Raw genomic sequence first — 12,755 nt, forward strand, 5'->3', positions numbered from 1 at the left:
GGCCCAAGCTCCCCTGTAACAGGGGCTGCACAAAGGACCTTCTCCACGCTGGGCAGTGCCAGCTTCACCTCTGAGCCCAGCACAGCGCTGTCCTTCCTCAGCTGCGCCCTGTGCCTTGCACTTCCTCTCAGGGTCACCTCAGTGCCTCTTCATCCCCAGTGCCAGCGCTGGGCTGGGGCTGCAAAGGAAAGGTCTCTGCAATCCATCCTGCCACCGATGCTGCCTGCATGGGAGTGCACTGCCCTCATGACACAACAAGCTGCAGTGGGAAATCCAAATCTTCCCGGCCTCTTGGAAATCATCACAAAGTGGCCAGAACGTGGCACTTGTCAACTGTCTTTGGAAGAGGAGGAAGAACCGCTGACGTGTGCTGAGCTGGAATCCCACTTTTGGCATCAGGCACCTGACTGTGGAGAATAGTCTGTTGTCTCTTTATCCGTCTGTCTGCTGTAAAGGATCTGACTGTCCTCCTGTGGGAGGAATCCCAGGCTGGAGCAGGACAAGGATTTGTCTCCCTGAGGGAGAAGCAGTGACATGATGTGACTGTAACCCCCCATCCTTCTGTGCCACTGTGTGGGGAGGAGGGAGTGGGGAACTGGGGACAAAGTGAAGCCCAGGAAGGAGAGAACAGCGTGGAGAAGGTGCATTTTTAGGATTTGGGGAACATCTGATTCCCTTGCTCTGATTTGTTTGATAATAAATTCAATGAAATTTAATTTCCCCACTCCGGGCCTCTTCTGCCCATGATGGGTGAGAGATCTCTGGCTGCCTTTCATGAGAGCCCCGAGCCTTTCCTGCTGTGTTCTGTTGCCTGCCCAGGGGCAGGAGCAGAGGCTCAGAGCGCTTTTGCTAGCCCCGGGCACCTGGCCTGGCCCAGCCCAGCCCAAGAACCCCTGCCAGCATTCCCTGCACCATTGCCCGGCCCCACGGCGGCTGCGGCTCCGCGGGCAGGCGGCCCCAGGAGTTCAGAGTGGGCAAAATGGGAGCGAGGGACAGGAGGCAGCTGGTGCCAGTGGGGGAAATGGCTTTGCTGGAGCTGGCAGGGAGAGGAGGAGGAGGGAGAAAGTGCTGCAAAGTAAAGGGGGGAGAAAGAGGGACAAGGTGGTGGGGATGGCCATGGGGCAGGCGGACATTTTGCTTTGCAGCTCGGTGGGAGGAAAGGAAGAACTGTCAAATCCGTGCAGGAAAAGAGGGGAGAAACAGCAGGTGGTGGGAATCGCTGACAACTGGGATTCAATTGATCTGCCTGAACTGCAGAGGCCGACAGAGTCCGAGCAGCGCCGGGTGCCCGCCACCCGCCGGCGTTGCCATGTGGCTTGCCCTGCCCCTGGCCTGGCTGCAGCAGCCGCCTGCCCCAGAAGCAGCTTCCAAAAGGGCTGAGAATGGTCTTGAGGGCAACTGAAGAGGGAAACGCCTCGTTTTAGGAGGCTAAATTGAGGAAAAATCCCCCTTGATTTTCTTTTGATTCGGGATTTAACGGAGGGGAGACCGTCCTCATGCATCATTTAGGAATCTAAATGGAGAGGGAACCTCCGTTCTCCCCTTGATTCAAGGCTTTGAAGTGGCGACAAGAGGGAGTTTCCCCTTGATGTAGTTCACTACGAAATTGAAAAAGAATGGTAAAGACGAGCTGGCGCTGCCAGGTTTGGACTCAGTGTATCGCCGACAGGCACCGAGCGCCGAGAGCACGAGAGGCGCAGGGCGCTGTTGCCGGCCCCGGGCACCTGGCGAGGCCCAGCCCAAGAATCCCTGCGAGAATTCACTGTTGAGAGCCCCAGGAGCACCTTGCCCGGGCTGCGCTCCTTCTGCGGCCTCAGTGGCCTGGGCACCTCTGTCCTAGCAGGGCTTCTGTCGGGACAGGAGCCTCGGTGCCCCCGCGGCTTTGCTGCCCCGCCACACGCTTTGCTGCCCCGCTCGCTCGCTCCTTTCCCTGCTGCCGGCGGCGCTCGGGATCGCTGCCGCCTGCCCCTGAGGCGAAGCCCCGCCCGCTGCGAGCTCTGCCGGGCCGTGGCACCAGCGGCAGTGCCCGCGAAGCCGAACCGGTGGGTGTGCCGGGAGCGGAGCGGCGGGCGTGTCATTCCGTTTGTCCCATTGCGGAGCGGCGGCGGTGGCCATAGCCCGGCGAGGCGGCGGCGGAGCGAGGCGGCGGCTCCAGCCCAGGTGGGACCCGCGGTCGGTGCAGCCGCAGCTCGGGGCTCGCTGCGGGCGGAGGGGACCGCGGTGAGGGCCGGGGGGTTCAGGCGAGTTCCTGGTGCCGGCTTCCCCCGTGTGCCCCCTGCGCTGGCATCGCAGCCGAGGGAGCGGCTGCCCGCGCTCTCCTCCGTGCCCGGATGGTCGGGATGGAGCCGGCGCCGCGGCAGCGATGGCTCATCCCGGCTGCTCTCGCTAGGACGGAGGCGGCTGCTCCGTGCCCGGGACCGTTCCCGCCCGTGCGGCACCGGGCTGGGGGCCGCTGCTGGGGCGGGAGGTGTCCGTGCCCGGCTCGGGGCTGGCACGGCATGAACTTGAACTCAGTGCCTCAAAGCCCAAAGCGCTGCAGGCGCCGAGTGCGGGCACCAAGCGGCGCATCCTGCCTGCTCCGGGGCCGAGGCTTCTCGGCGCTGCCCTGTGTGCCGGCAGCCGCTCCGTGTGCCCAGGCAGGGAGCCGCAGCGGCCGTGCCGGAGCTCGGTGTGCCCGGGCTCCGAGGCGCCGGGGCAAGGAATCATGCGGGGCACAACGGTGAGCAGCCCGGGGCTGCTGCTGCTGCTTCTTGCCCCTCGGCAGGCGGACTCCGAGCCGCAGCTGCCCCGGGCCAGCAGCAGCCGGCAGCTCGCAGGCGCTCTCAGCGCACGGCCCGGCCCGGAGCTGGGCTGCAGCGGCTGCAGAGCCACAGGGGCCGCGGCTGCGGCCACCGCAGAGCTGCCGGAGGCTGCGCTTGTCTCCGCACCTGCTGCCGCACCTCTGGGCAGCGGCGACAGCGCAGCCACAGCTGCCACCGCCCTCCTGAGACCCCGCACGGCCGGCACCGGCAGCGACCTCTCATCGTGTCCCTTTCAGGGTGCCATCAGCGCGGCTGGAAAGCTGTTCCCCAGGCCGAGCTCCCAAAGGATCTGCCAGCAGCACTCCTGATGTCTACGCAGCAAGGTGCTGTTTGTTCTGGGCAGAGAGATGGCGCCTGTGAGCCGGGGAAGAGTGATTTCTACTCCCGGAGTAGAGTTGTGAATGAGCCCCAGCATCCCCAGGAGGGACCAGCAGCCGCAGTTCCACACTTGCCTGGGGCCCGAGAAGCCTCTGGGCATAAGCAGGGGGATGCCACTTGTGAGCGTGCAGTGAGTGCAGATTTGGAGAATGGGTTCTGCACAAGTGATGGGAGTGTGAGGGAGCCCCTCGCTGCCCAGGCCACAGCAGCAACGGGCAATGAACACAAAAGAAACCTCAGAAGATTCCTGGGTGAGTACAGGGGCTCACCTGTGCCCTCTAGGAAGGGGACAGTGTCCCCTCCCAAGGCCAGGGCTGGCAGATGTGTGGCTGTTTCCCGCTGTCTGGAAGAGGCCTCGTGCTCTGCTGGGCCCCATCCGTGGCTGGAAGCAAGAGCCCCAGCTGCCCCCAAGGCTGTGCAGTTCTCCTGCTGCAGCCTGTGCCCACAGCTGTGTCCCTGCCTGTGCCCACAGCTGTGTCCCTGCCTGTGGCCAGGCTCTTGGCTCTCTGGCTGCCAGCGGAGGGAGGCCCACACTGCCTCAGGGCTCCCTGCTCTGCTCCCTGGCCATGGGCTGAGCAGATTGCAGGGCCGGCTCTGCTTCTGGCAGCCAGCAGCTCTTTCCTGCTCCAGGTGAACGGTTCAGGCGCCATCCCGTGGGCACGGCGGTGCTGATTCTGCTGCTCCTGGTGCTGGTGCTGGCTTTGGGGGCGGCCGTGGCTGTGCTGGCAGGTAAGGGAGGGGCAGCAGCCTGGGCCCAGCCCCTCGGGGCAGAGCGGGCTCCCTGCTCCCTGCGCAGGGGAATGCTCAGAGCTTCTCCTCTTCCCCCTGCAGCACCACAGGTTCCAGTCACACCTGCGACTCCGCTGTTGGTTCTGGGCTGTCCCCGTGACTGGATTGGCTACAATGGGGTCTGCTACTACTTCTCGCGGGATTTCAGCACGTGGGAGCAGGGTCAGGAACGGTGCTCCGAGCTCGGGGCCTCCCTGGCCATTGCCAAGGATGAGGAGGCCATGGTGAGTGAGGGGCTGCGGGCGGTGCGGGCTGGCTGAGGGCAGCCTGGGGGCGCTCCTGGGCCGGGCTCGGTGCTCGTAGGGCCGGGGCTGCAGCCCTGGGCCGGGGCCTTGCAGGGAAGGAGCCCCGGCGTGCGGGGGCAGCCCCGGGCACGTGTCCCCCCGAGGGGCCGGGGCAGCTCCCACTCCTCTCTCCTGGGCAGGATTTGCTCTCCCGCCTCTGCGGGAATTTCGGTTACTGGCTCGGGCTGCGCAGACGGGGCGAGCGCCTGCACTGGGGGGACGGCAGCAGCTACAGCTCCCGGTGAGTGCCGGGGAGCCGGGCAGGGCCTGGGGGCACAGGGGCACAAGGGCTTCCCCTGGCAGCCAGCGCTGTCTCTGCTCCTCCCGGCAGGGTTCCTGTCCTCGACAATTCCGAGTGTGTGTACCTGGCTGACGAGAGATTCAAGAGTGGGAACTGCTCCAGTGAGCGGCCGTATGTCTGCAGCAAGGCCCAAGCTCCCCTGTAACAGGGGCTGCACAAAGGACCTTCTCCACGCTGGGCAGTGCCAGCTTCACCTCTGAGCCCAGCACAGCGCTGTCCTTCCTCAGCTGCGCCCTGTGCCTTGCACTTCCTCTCAGGGTCACCTCAGTGCCTCTTCATCCCCAGTGCCAGCGCTGGGCTGGGGCTGCAAAGGAAAGGTCTCTGCAATCCATCCTGCCACCGATGCTGCCTGCATGGGAGTGCACTGCCCTCATGACACAACAAGCTGCAGTGGGAAATCCAAATCTTCCCGGCCTCTTGGAAATCATCACAAAGTGGCCAGAACGTGGCACTTGTCAACTGTCTTTGGAAGAGGAGGAAGAACCGCTGACGTGTGCTGAGCTGGAATCCCACTTTTGGCATCAGGCACCTGACTGTGGAGAATAGTCTGTTGTCTCTTTATCCGTCTGTCTGCTGTAAAGGATCTGACTGTCCTCCTGTGGGAGGAATCCCAGGCTGGAGCAGGACAAGGATTTGTCTCCCTGAGGGAGAAGCAGTGACATGATGTGACTGTAACCCCCCATCCTTCTGTGCCACTGTGTGGGGAGGAGGGAGTGGGGAACTGGGGACAAAGTGAAGCCCAGGAAGGAGAGAACAGCGTGGAGAAGGTGCATTTTTAGGATTTGGGGAACATCTGATTCCCTTGCTCTGATTTGTTTGATAATAAATTCAATGAAATTTAATTTCCCCACTCCGGGCCTCTTCTGCCCATGATGGGTGAGAGATCTCTGGCTGCCTCTCTTGAGAGCCCCGAGCCTTTCCTGCTGTGTTCTGTTGCCTGCCCAGGGGCAGGAGCAGAGGCTCAGAGCGCTTTTGCTGGCCCCGTGCACCTGGCCTGGCCCAGCCCAGCCCAAGAACCCCTGCCAGCATTCCCTGCACCATTGCCCGGACCCACGGCGGCTGCGGCTCCGCGGGCAGGCGGCCCCAGGAGTTCAGGGTGGGCAAAATGGGAGCGAGGGACAGGAGGCAGCTGGTGCCAGTGGGGGAAATGGCTTTGCTGGAGCTGGCAGGGAGAGGAGGAGGAGGGAGAAAGTGCTGCAAAGTAAAGGGGGGAGAAAGAGGGACAAGGTGGTGGGGATGGCCATGGGGCAGGCGGACGTTTTGCTTTGCAGCTCGGTGGGAGGAAAGGAAGAACTGTCAAATCCGTGCAGGAAAAGAGGGGAGAAACAGCAGGTGGTGGGAATCGCTGACAACTGGGATTCAATTGATCTGCCTGAACTGCAGAGGCCGACAGAGTCCGAGCAGCGCCGGGTGCCCGCCACCCGCCGGCGTTGCCATGTGGCTTGCCCTGCCCCTGGCCTGGCTGCAGCAGCCGCCTGCCCCAGAAGCAGCTTCCAAAAGGGCTGAGAATGGTCTTGAGGGCAACTGAAGAGGGAAACGCCTCGTTTTAGGAGGCTAAATTGAGGAAAAATCCCCCTTGATTTTCTTTTGATTCGGGATTTAACGGAGGGGAGACCGTCCTCATGCATCATTTAGGAATCTAAATGGAGAGGGAACCTCCGTTCTCCCCTTGATTCAAGGCTTTGAAGTGGCGACAAGAGGGAGTTTCCCCTTGATGTAGTTCACTACGAAATTGAAAAAGAATGGTAAAGACGAGCTGGCGCTGCCAGGTTTGGACTCAGTGTATCGCCGACAGGCACCGAGCGCCGAGAGCACGAGAGGCGCAGGGCGCTGTTGCCGGCCCCGGGCACCTGGCGAGGCCCAGCCCAAGAATCCCTGCGAGAATTCACTGTTGAGAGCCCCAGGAGCACCTTGCCCGGGCTGCGCTCCTTCTGCGGCCTCAGTGGCCTGGGCACCTCTGTCCTAGCAGGGCTTCTGTCGGGACAGGAGCCTCGGTGCCCCCGCGGCTTTGCTGCCCCGCCACACGCTTTGCTGCCCCGCTCGCTCGCTCCTTTCCCTGCTGCCGGCGGCGCTCGGGATCGCTGCCGCCTGCCCCTGAGGCGAAGCCCCGCCCGCTGCGAGCTCTGCCGGGCCGTGGCACCAGCGGCAGTGCCCGCGAAGCCGAACCGGTGGGTGTGCCGGGAGCGGAGCGGCGGGCGTGTCATTCCGTTTGTCCCATTGCGGAGCGGCGGCGGTGGCCATAGCCCGGCGAGGCGGCGGCGGAGCGAGGCGGCGGCTCCAGCCCAGGTGGGACCCGCGGTCGGTGCAGCCGCAGCTCGGGGCTCGCTGCGGGCGGAGGGGGCCGCGGTGAGGGCCGGGGGGTTCAGGCGAGTTCCTGGTGCCGGCTTCCCCCGTGTGCCCCCTGCGCTGGCATCGCAGCCGAGGGAGCGGCTGCCCGCGCTCTCCTCCGTGCCCGGATGGTCGGGATGGAGCCGGCGCCGCGGCAGCGATGGCTCATCCCGGCTGCTCTCGCTAGGACGGAGGCGGCTGCTCCGTGCCCGGGACCGTTCCCGCCCGTGCGGCACCGGGCTGGGGGCCGCTGCTGGGGCGGGAGGTGTCCGTGCCCGGCTCGGGGCTGGCACGGCATGAACTTGAACTCAGTGCCTCAAAGCCCAAAGCGCTGCAGGCGCCGAGTGCGGGCACCAAGCGGCGCATCCTGCCTGCTCCGGGGCCGAGGCTTCTCGGCGCTGCCCTGTGTGCCGGCAGCCGCTCCGTGTGCCCAGGCAGGGAGCCGCAGCGGCCGTGCCGGAGCTCGGTGTGCCCGGGCTCCGAGGCGCCGGGGCAAGGAATCATGCGGGGCACAACGGTGAGCAGCCCGGGGCTGCTGCTGCTGCTTCTTGCTCCTCGGCAGGCGGACTCCGAGCCGCAGCTGCCCCGGGCCAGCAGCAGCCGGCAGCTCGCAGGCGCTCTCAGCGCACGGCCCGGCCCGGAGCTGGGCTGCAGCGGCTGCAGAGCCACAGGGGCCGCGGCTGCGGCCACCGCAGAGCTGCCGGAGGCTGCGCTTGTCTCCGCACCTGCTGCCGCACCTCTGGGCAGCGGCGACAGCGCAGCCACAGCTGCCACCGCCCTCCTGAGACCCCGCACGGCCGGCACCGGCAGCGACCTCTCATCGTGTCCCTTTCAGGGTGCCATCAGCGCGGCTGGAAAGCTGTTCCCCAGGCCGAGCTCCCAAAGGATCTGCCAGCAGCACTCCTGATGTCTACGCAGCAAGGTGCTGTTTGTTCTGGGCAGAGAGATGGCGCCTGTGAGCCGGGGAAGAGTGATTTCTACTCCCGGAGTAGAGTTGTGAATGAGCCCCAGCATCCCCAGGAGGGACCAGCAGCCGCAGTTCCACACTTGCCTGGGGCCCGAGAAGCCTCTGGGCATAAGCAGGGGGATGCCACTTGTGAGCGTGCAGTGAGTGCAGATTTGGAGAATGGGTTCTGCACAAGTGATGGGAGTGTGAGGGAGCCCCTCGCTGCCCAGGCCACAGCAGCAACGGGCAATGAACACAAAAGAAACCTCAGAAGATTCCTGGGTGAGTACAGGGGCTCACCTGTGCCCTCTAGGAAGGGGACAGTGTCCCCTCCCAAGGCCAGGGCTGGCAGATGTGTGGCTGTTTCCCGCTGTCTGGAAGAGGCCTCGTGCTCTGCTGGGCCCCATCCGTGGCTGGAAGCAAGAGCCCCAGCTGCCCCCAAGGCTGTGCAGTTCTCCTGCTGCAGCCTGTGCCCACAGCTGTGTCCCTGCCTGTGCCCACAGCTGTGTCCCTGCCTGTGGCCAGGCTCTTGGCTCTCTGGCTGCCAGCGGAGGGAGGCCCACACTGCCTCAGGGCTCCCTGCTCTGCTCCCTGGCCATGGGCTGAGCAGATTGCAGGGCCGGCTCTGCTTCTGGCAGCCAGCAGCTCTTTCCTGCTCCAGGTGAACGGTTCAGGCGCCATCCCGTGGGCACGGCAGTGCTGATTCTGCTGCTCCTGGTGCTGGTGCTGGCTTTGGGGGCGGCCGTGGCTGTGCTGGCAGGTAAGGGAGGGGCAGCAGCCTGGGCCCAGCCCCTCGGGGCAGAGCGGGCTCCCTGCTCCCTGCGCAGGGGAATGCTCAGAGCTTCTCCTCTTCCCCCTGCAGCACCACAGGTTCCAGTCACACCTGCGACTCCGCTGTTGGTTCTGGGCTGTCCCCGTGACTGGATTGGCTACAATGGGGTCTGCTACTACTTCTCGCGGGATTTCAGCACGTGGGAGCAGGGTCAGGAACGGTGCTCCGAGCTCGGGGCCTCCCTGGCCATTGCCAAGGATGAGGAGGCCATGGTGAGTGAGGGGCTGCGGGCGGTGCGGGCTGGCTGAGGGCAGCCTGGGGGCGCTCCTGGGCCGGGCTCGGTGCTCGTAGGGCCGGGGCTGCAGCCCTGGGCCGGGGCCTTGCAGGGAAGGAGCCCCGGCGTGCGGGGGCAGCCCCGGGCACGTGTCCCCCCGAGGGGCCGGGGCAGCTCCCACTCCTCTCTCCTTGGCAGGATTTGCTCTCCCGCCTCTGCGGGAATTTCGGTTACTGGCTCGGGCTGCGCAGACGGGGCGAGCGCCTGCACTGGGGGGACGGCAGCAGCTACAGCTCCCGGTGAGTGCCGGGGAGCCGGGCAGGGCCTGGGGGCACAGGGGCACAAGGGCTTCCCCTGGCAGCCAGCGCTGTCTCTGCTCCTCCCGGCAGGGTTCCTGTCCTCGACAATTCCGAGTGTGTGTACCTGGCTGACGAGAGATTCAAGAGTGGGAACTGCTCCAGTGAGCGGCCGTATGTCTGCAGCAAGGCCCAAGCTCCCCTGTAACAGGGGCTGCACAAAGGACCTTCTCCACGCTGGGCAGTGCCAGCTTCACCTCTGAGCCCAGCACAGCGCTGTCCTTCCTCAGCTGCGCCCTGTGCCTTGCACTTCCTCTCAGGGTCACCTCAGTGCCTCTTCATCCCCAGTGCCAGCGCTGGGCTGGGGCTGCAAAGGAAAGGTCTCTGCAATCCATCCTGCCACCGATGCTGCCTGCATGGGAGTGCACTGCCCTCATGACACAACAAGCTGCAGTGGGAAATCCAAATCTTCCCGGCCTCTTGGAAATCATCACAAAGTGGCCAGAACGTGGCACTTGTCAACTGTCTTTGGAAGAGGAGGAAGAACCGCTGACGTGTGCTGAGCTGGAATCCCACTTTTGGCATCAGGCACCTGACTGTGGAGAATAGTCTGTTGTCTCTTTATCCGTCTGTCTGCTGTAAAGGATCTGACTGTCCTCCTGTGGGAGGAATCCCAGGCTGGAGCAGGACAAGGATTTGTCTCCCTGAGGGAGAAGCAGTGACATGATGTGACTGTAACCCCCCATCCTTCTGTGCCACTGTGTGGGGAGGAGGGAGTGGGGAACTGGGGACAAAGTGAAGCCCAGGAAGGAGAGAACAGCGTGGAGAAGGTGCATTTTTAGGATTTGGGGAACATCTGATTCCCTTGCTCTGATTTGTTTGATAATAAATTCAATGAAATTTAATTTCCCCACTCCGGGCCTCTTCTGCCCATGATGGGTGAGAGATCTCTGGCTGCCTCTCTTGAGAGCCCCGAGCCTTTCCTGCTGTGTTCTGTTGCCTGCCCAGGGGCAGGAGCAGAGGCTCAGAGCGCTTTTGCTAGCCCCGGGCACCTGGCCTGGCCCAGCCCAGCCCAAGAACCCCTGCCAGCATTCCCTGCACCATTGCCCGGCCCCACGGCGGCTGCGGCTCCGCGGGCAGGCGGCCCCAGGAGTTCAGAGTGGGCAAAATGGGAGCGAGGGACAGGAGGCAGCTGGTGCCAGTGGGGGAAATGGCTTTGCTGGAGCTGGCAGGGAGAGGAGGAGGAGGGAGAAAGTGCTGCAAAGTAAAGGGGGGAGAAAGAGGGACAAGGTGGTGGGGATGGCCATGGGGCAGGCGGACATTTTGCTTTGCAGCTCGGTGGGAGGAAAGGAAGAACTGTCAAATCCGTGCAGGAAAAGAGGGGAGAAACAGCAGGTGGTGGGAATCGCTGACAACTGGGATTCAATTGATCTGCCTGAACTGCAGAGGCCGACAGAGTCCGAGCAGCGCCGGGTGCCCGCCACCCGCCGGCGTTGCCATGTGGCTTGCCCTGCCCCTGGCCTGGCTGCAGCAGCCGCCTGCCCCAGAAGCAGCTTCCAAAAGGGCTGAGAATGGTCTTGAGGGCAACTGAAGAGGGAAACGCCTCGTTTTAGGAGGCTAAATTGAGGAAAAATCCCCCTTGATTTTCTTTTGATTCGGGATTTAACGGAGGGGAGACCGTCCTCATGCATCATTTAGGAATCTAAATGGAGAGGGAACCTCCGTTCTCCCCTTGATTCAAGGCTTTGAAGTGGCGACAAGAGGGAGTTTCCCCTTGATGTAGTTCACTACGAAATTGAAAAAGAATGGTAAAGACGAGCTGGCGCTGCCAGGTTTGGACTCAGTGTATCGCCGACAGGCACCGAGCGCCGAGAGCACGAGAGGCGCAGGGCGCTGTTGCCGGCCCCGGGCACCTGGCGAGGCCCAGCCCAAGAATCCCTGCGAGAATTCACTGTTGAGAGCCCCAGGAGCACCTTGCCCGGGCTGCGCTCCTTCTGCGGCCTCAGTGGCCTGGGCACCTCTGTCCTAGCAGGGCTTCTGTCGGGACAGGAGCCTCGGTGCCCCCGCGGCTTTGCTGCCCCGCCACACGCTTTGCTGCCCCGCTCGCTCGCTCCTTTCCCTGCTGCCGGCGGCGCTCGGGATCGCTGCCGCCTGCCCCTGAGGCGAAGCCCCGCCCGCTGCGAGCTCTGCCGGGCCGTGGCACCAGCGGCAGTGCCCGCGAAGCCGAACCGGTGGGTGTGCCGGGAGCGGAGCGGCGGGCGTGTCATTCCGTTTGTCCCATTGCGGAGCGGCGGCGGTGGCCATAGCCCGGCGAGGCGGCGGCGGAGCGAGGCGGCGGCTCCAGCCCAGGTGGGACCCGCGGTCGGTGCAGCCGCAGCTCGGGGCTCGCTGCGGGCGGAGGGGGCCGCGGTGAGGGCCGGGGGGTTCAGGCGAGTTCCTGGTGCCGGCTTCCCCCGTGTGCCCCCTGCGCTGGCATCGCAGCCGAGGGAGCGGCTGCCCGCGCTCTCCTCCGTGCCCGGATGGTCGGGATGGAGCCGGCGCCGCGGCAGCGATGGCTCATCCCGGCTGCTCTTGCTAGGACGGAGGCGGCTGCTCCGTGCCCGGGACCGTTCCCGCCCGTGCGGCACCGGGCTGGGGGCCGCTGCTGGGGCGGGAGGTGTCCGTGCCCGGCTCGGGGCTGGCACGGCATGAACTTGAACTCAGTGCCTCAAAGCCCAAAGCGCTGCAGGCGCCGAGTGCGGGCACCAAGCGGCGCATCCTGCCTGCTCCGGGGCCGAGGCTTCTCGGCGCTGCCCTGTGTGCCGGCAGCCGCTCCGTGTGCCCAGGCAGGGAGCCGCAGCGGCCGTGCCGGAGCTCGGTGTGCCCGGGCTCCGAGGCGCCGGGGCAAGGAATCATGCGGGGCACAACGGTGAGCAGCCCGGGGCTGCTGCTGCTGCTTCTTGCCCCTCGGCAGGCGGACTCCGAGCCGCAGCTGCCCCGGGCCAGCAGCAGCCGGCAGCTCGCAGGCGCTCTCAGCGCACGGCCCGGCCCGGAGCTGGGCTGCAGCGGCTGCAGAGCCACAGGGGCCGCGGCTGCGGCCACCGCAGAGCTGCCGGAGGCTGCGCTTGTCTCCGCACCTGCTGCCGCACCTCTGGGCAGCGGCGACAGCGCAGCCACAGCTGCCACCGCCCTCCTGAGACCCCGCACGGCCGGCACCGGCAGCGACCTCTCATCGTGTCCCTTTCAGGGTGCCATCAGCGCGGCTGGAAAGCTGTTCCCCAGGCCGAGCTCCCAAAGGATCTGCCAGCAGCACTCCTGATGTCTACGCAGCAAGGTGCTGTTTGTTCTGGGCAGAGAGATGGCGCCTGTGAGCCGGGGAAGAGTGATTTCTACTCCCGGAGTAGAGTTGTGAATGAGCCCCAGCATCCCCAGGAGGGACCAGCAGCCGCAGTTCCACACTTGCCTGGGGCCCGAGAAGCCTCTGGGCATAAGCAGGGGGATGCCACTTGTGAGCGTGCAGTGAGTGCAGATTTGGAGAATGGGTTCTGCACAAGTGATGGGAGTGTGAGGGAGCCCCTCGCTGCCCAGGCCACAGCAGCAACGGGCA

General features: G+C 64.9%; 2 protein-coding genes across 2 annotated transcripts; both read left to right on the forward strand.

The window, feature by feature from the left end:
* Positions 1-3,397: 3,397 nt before the first annotated feature.
* LOC141729468 (C-type lectin domain family 2 member D3-like) lies at positions 3,398-4,698 on the forward strand. The gene is made up of 4 exons (XM_074544183.1): positions 3,398-3,430; positions 4,019-4,192; positions 4,393-4,493; positions 4,584-4,698. Exons 1-4 carry the CDS (start codon positions 3,398-3,400, stop codon positions 4,696-4,698), a joined length of 423 nt encoding a protein of 140 aa, XP_074400284.1.
* Positions 4,699-8,076: 3,378 nt separating this feature from the next.
* LOC141729469 (C-type lectin domain family 2 member D3-like) lies at positions 8,077-9,377 on the forward strand. The gene is made up of 4 exons (XM_074544184.1): positions 8,077-8,109; positions 8,698-8,871; positions 9,072-9,172; positions 9,263-9,377. The coding sequence occupies exons 1-4, from the start codon at positions 8,077-8,079 to the stop codon at positions 9,375-9,377; spliced, it is 423 nt and encodes a 140-aa protein (XP_074400285.1).
* Positions 9,378-12,755: the final 3,378 nt, after the last annotated feature.

This window comes from Zonotrichia albicollis, chromosome 7 (assembly GCF_047830755.1).
Source record: "Zonotrichia albicollis isolate bZonAlb1 chromosome 7, bZonAlb1.hap1, whole genome shotgun sequence".
Classification (NCBI taxonomy): domain Eukaryota; kingdom Metazoa; phylum Chordata; class Aves; order Passeriformes; family Passerellidae; genus Zonotrichia; species Zonotrichia albicollis.